Here is a 551-nt window from a genome sequence, read left to right as displayed (position 1 = left end):
GTGCTTTCAGACCTGGTGACTGGAAGGGCTGTCGCTGCCTGTGCTGGCAGCAGGGTCTGCTCCAGGCTGAGCCTCCACGCAGAGCAGGGCTTTGTGCCAAACCACCCCGCGCCCCGGCTCCACGAAACCTAAAATCCTGAATCCATGAGAATCTCAGTGCTTTCCTGGCCCTGAGGAGCTGACAGTGGTGAGGAGCTGCTGTGGGTCGTCACCCTTCCTACGGAACCAGGGCAAGATGCAGCCCCAAGCACCTACACTGAGCTCATGCCTTGAGTGATGGGGAAACGAAGGCGTAGAGCCGCCCCTACCTGCACGCGGACCTCAGGCAGGTTGACCTTCATGGCCAGCTCCTCTCGGCTGTACACGTCGGGGTAGTGGGACTTCTCGAAGGCTCTCTCCAGCTCGTGCAGCTGGTAGGTGGTGAAGGTGGTGCGGTTCCGCCGGTGCTTCTTTTTGGGCTGCTCCTCCTCGGCAGCAGCTGGAGGCGTCTCCTCGCCGTCCCCCGGCTTCCGCAGCTCGCCCAGCTCCCCCTCACACTTATTGAGGAACAT

At 61.9% G+C, this 551-nt stretch overlaps 1 protein-coding gene across 1 annotated transcript; it reads right to left on the bottom strand.

The window, feature by feature from the left end:
• Positions 1 to 308: 308 nt before the first annotated feature.
• LOC122192773 (retinal homeobox protein Rx1-like) lies at positions 309 to 551 on the bottom strand (the record flags this gene model as incomplete). Its single annotated transcript, XM_042893431.1, has 1 exon — positions 309 to 551. A coding segment is annotated over exon 1 (243 nt), but the record flags the coding sequence as incomplete, so codon positions are not given.

The sequence above is a fragment of the Lagopus leucura genome, unplaced genomic scaffold, assembly GCF_019238085.1.
Source record: "Lagopus leucura isolate 7727_CA_CO unplaced genomic scaffold, USGS_WTPT01 44382-0_obj-0_obj, whole genome shotgun sequence".
Lineage (NCBI taxonomy): Eukaryota > Metazoa > Chordata > Aves > Galliformes > Phasianidae > Lagopus > Lagopus leucura.
The sequence above is the reverse complement of the archived record's forward strand: the minus strand, read 5'-3'. Positions and strand labels throughout refer to the sequence as shown.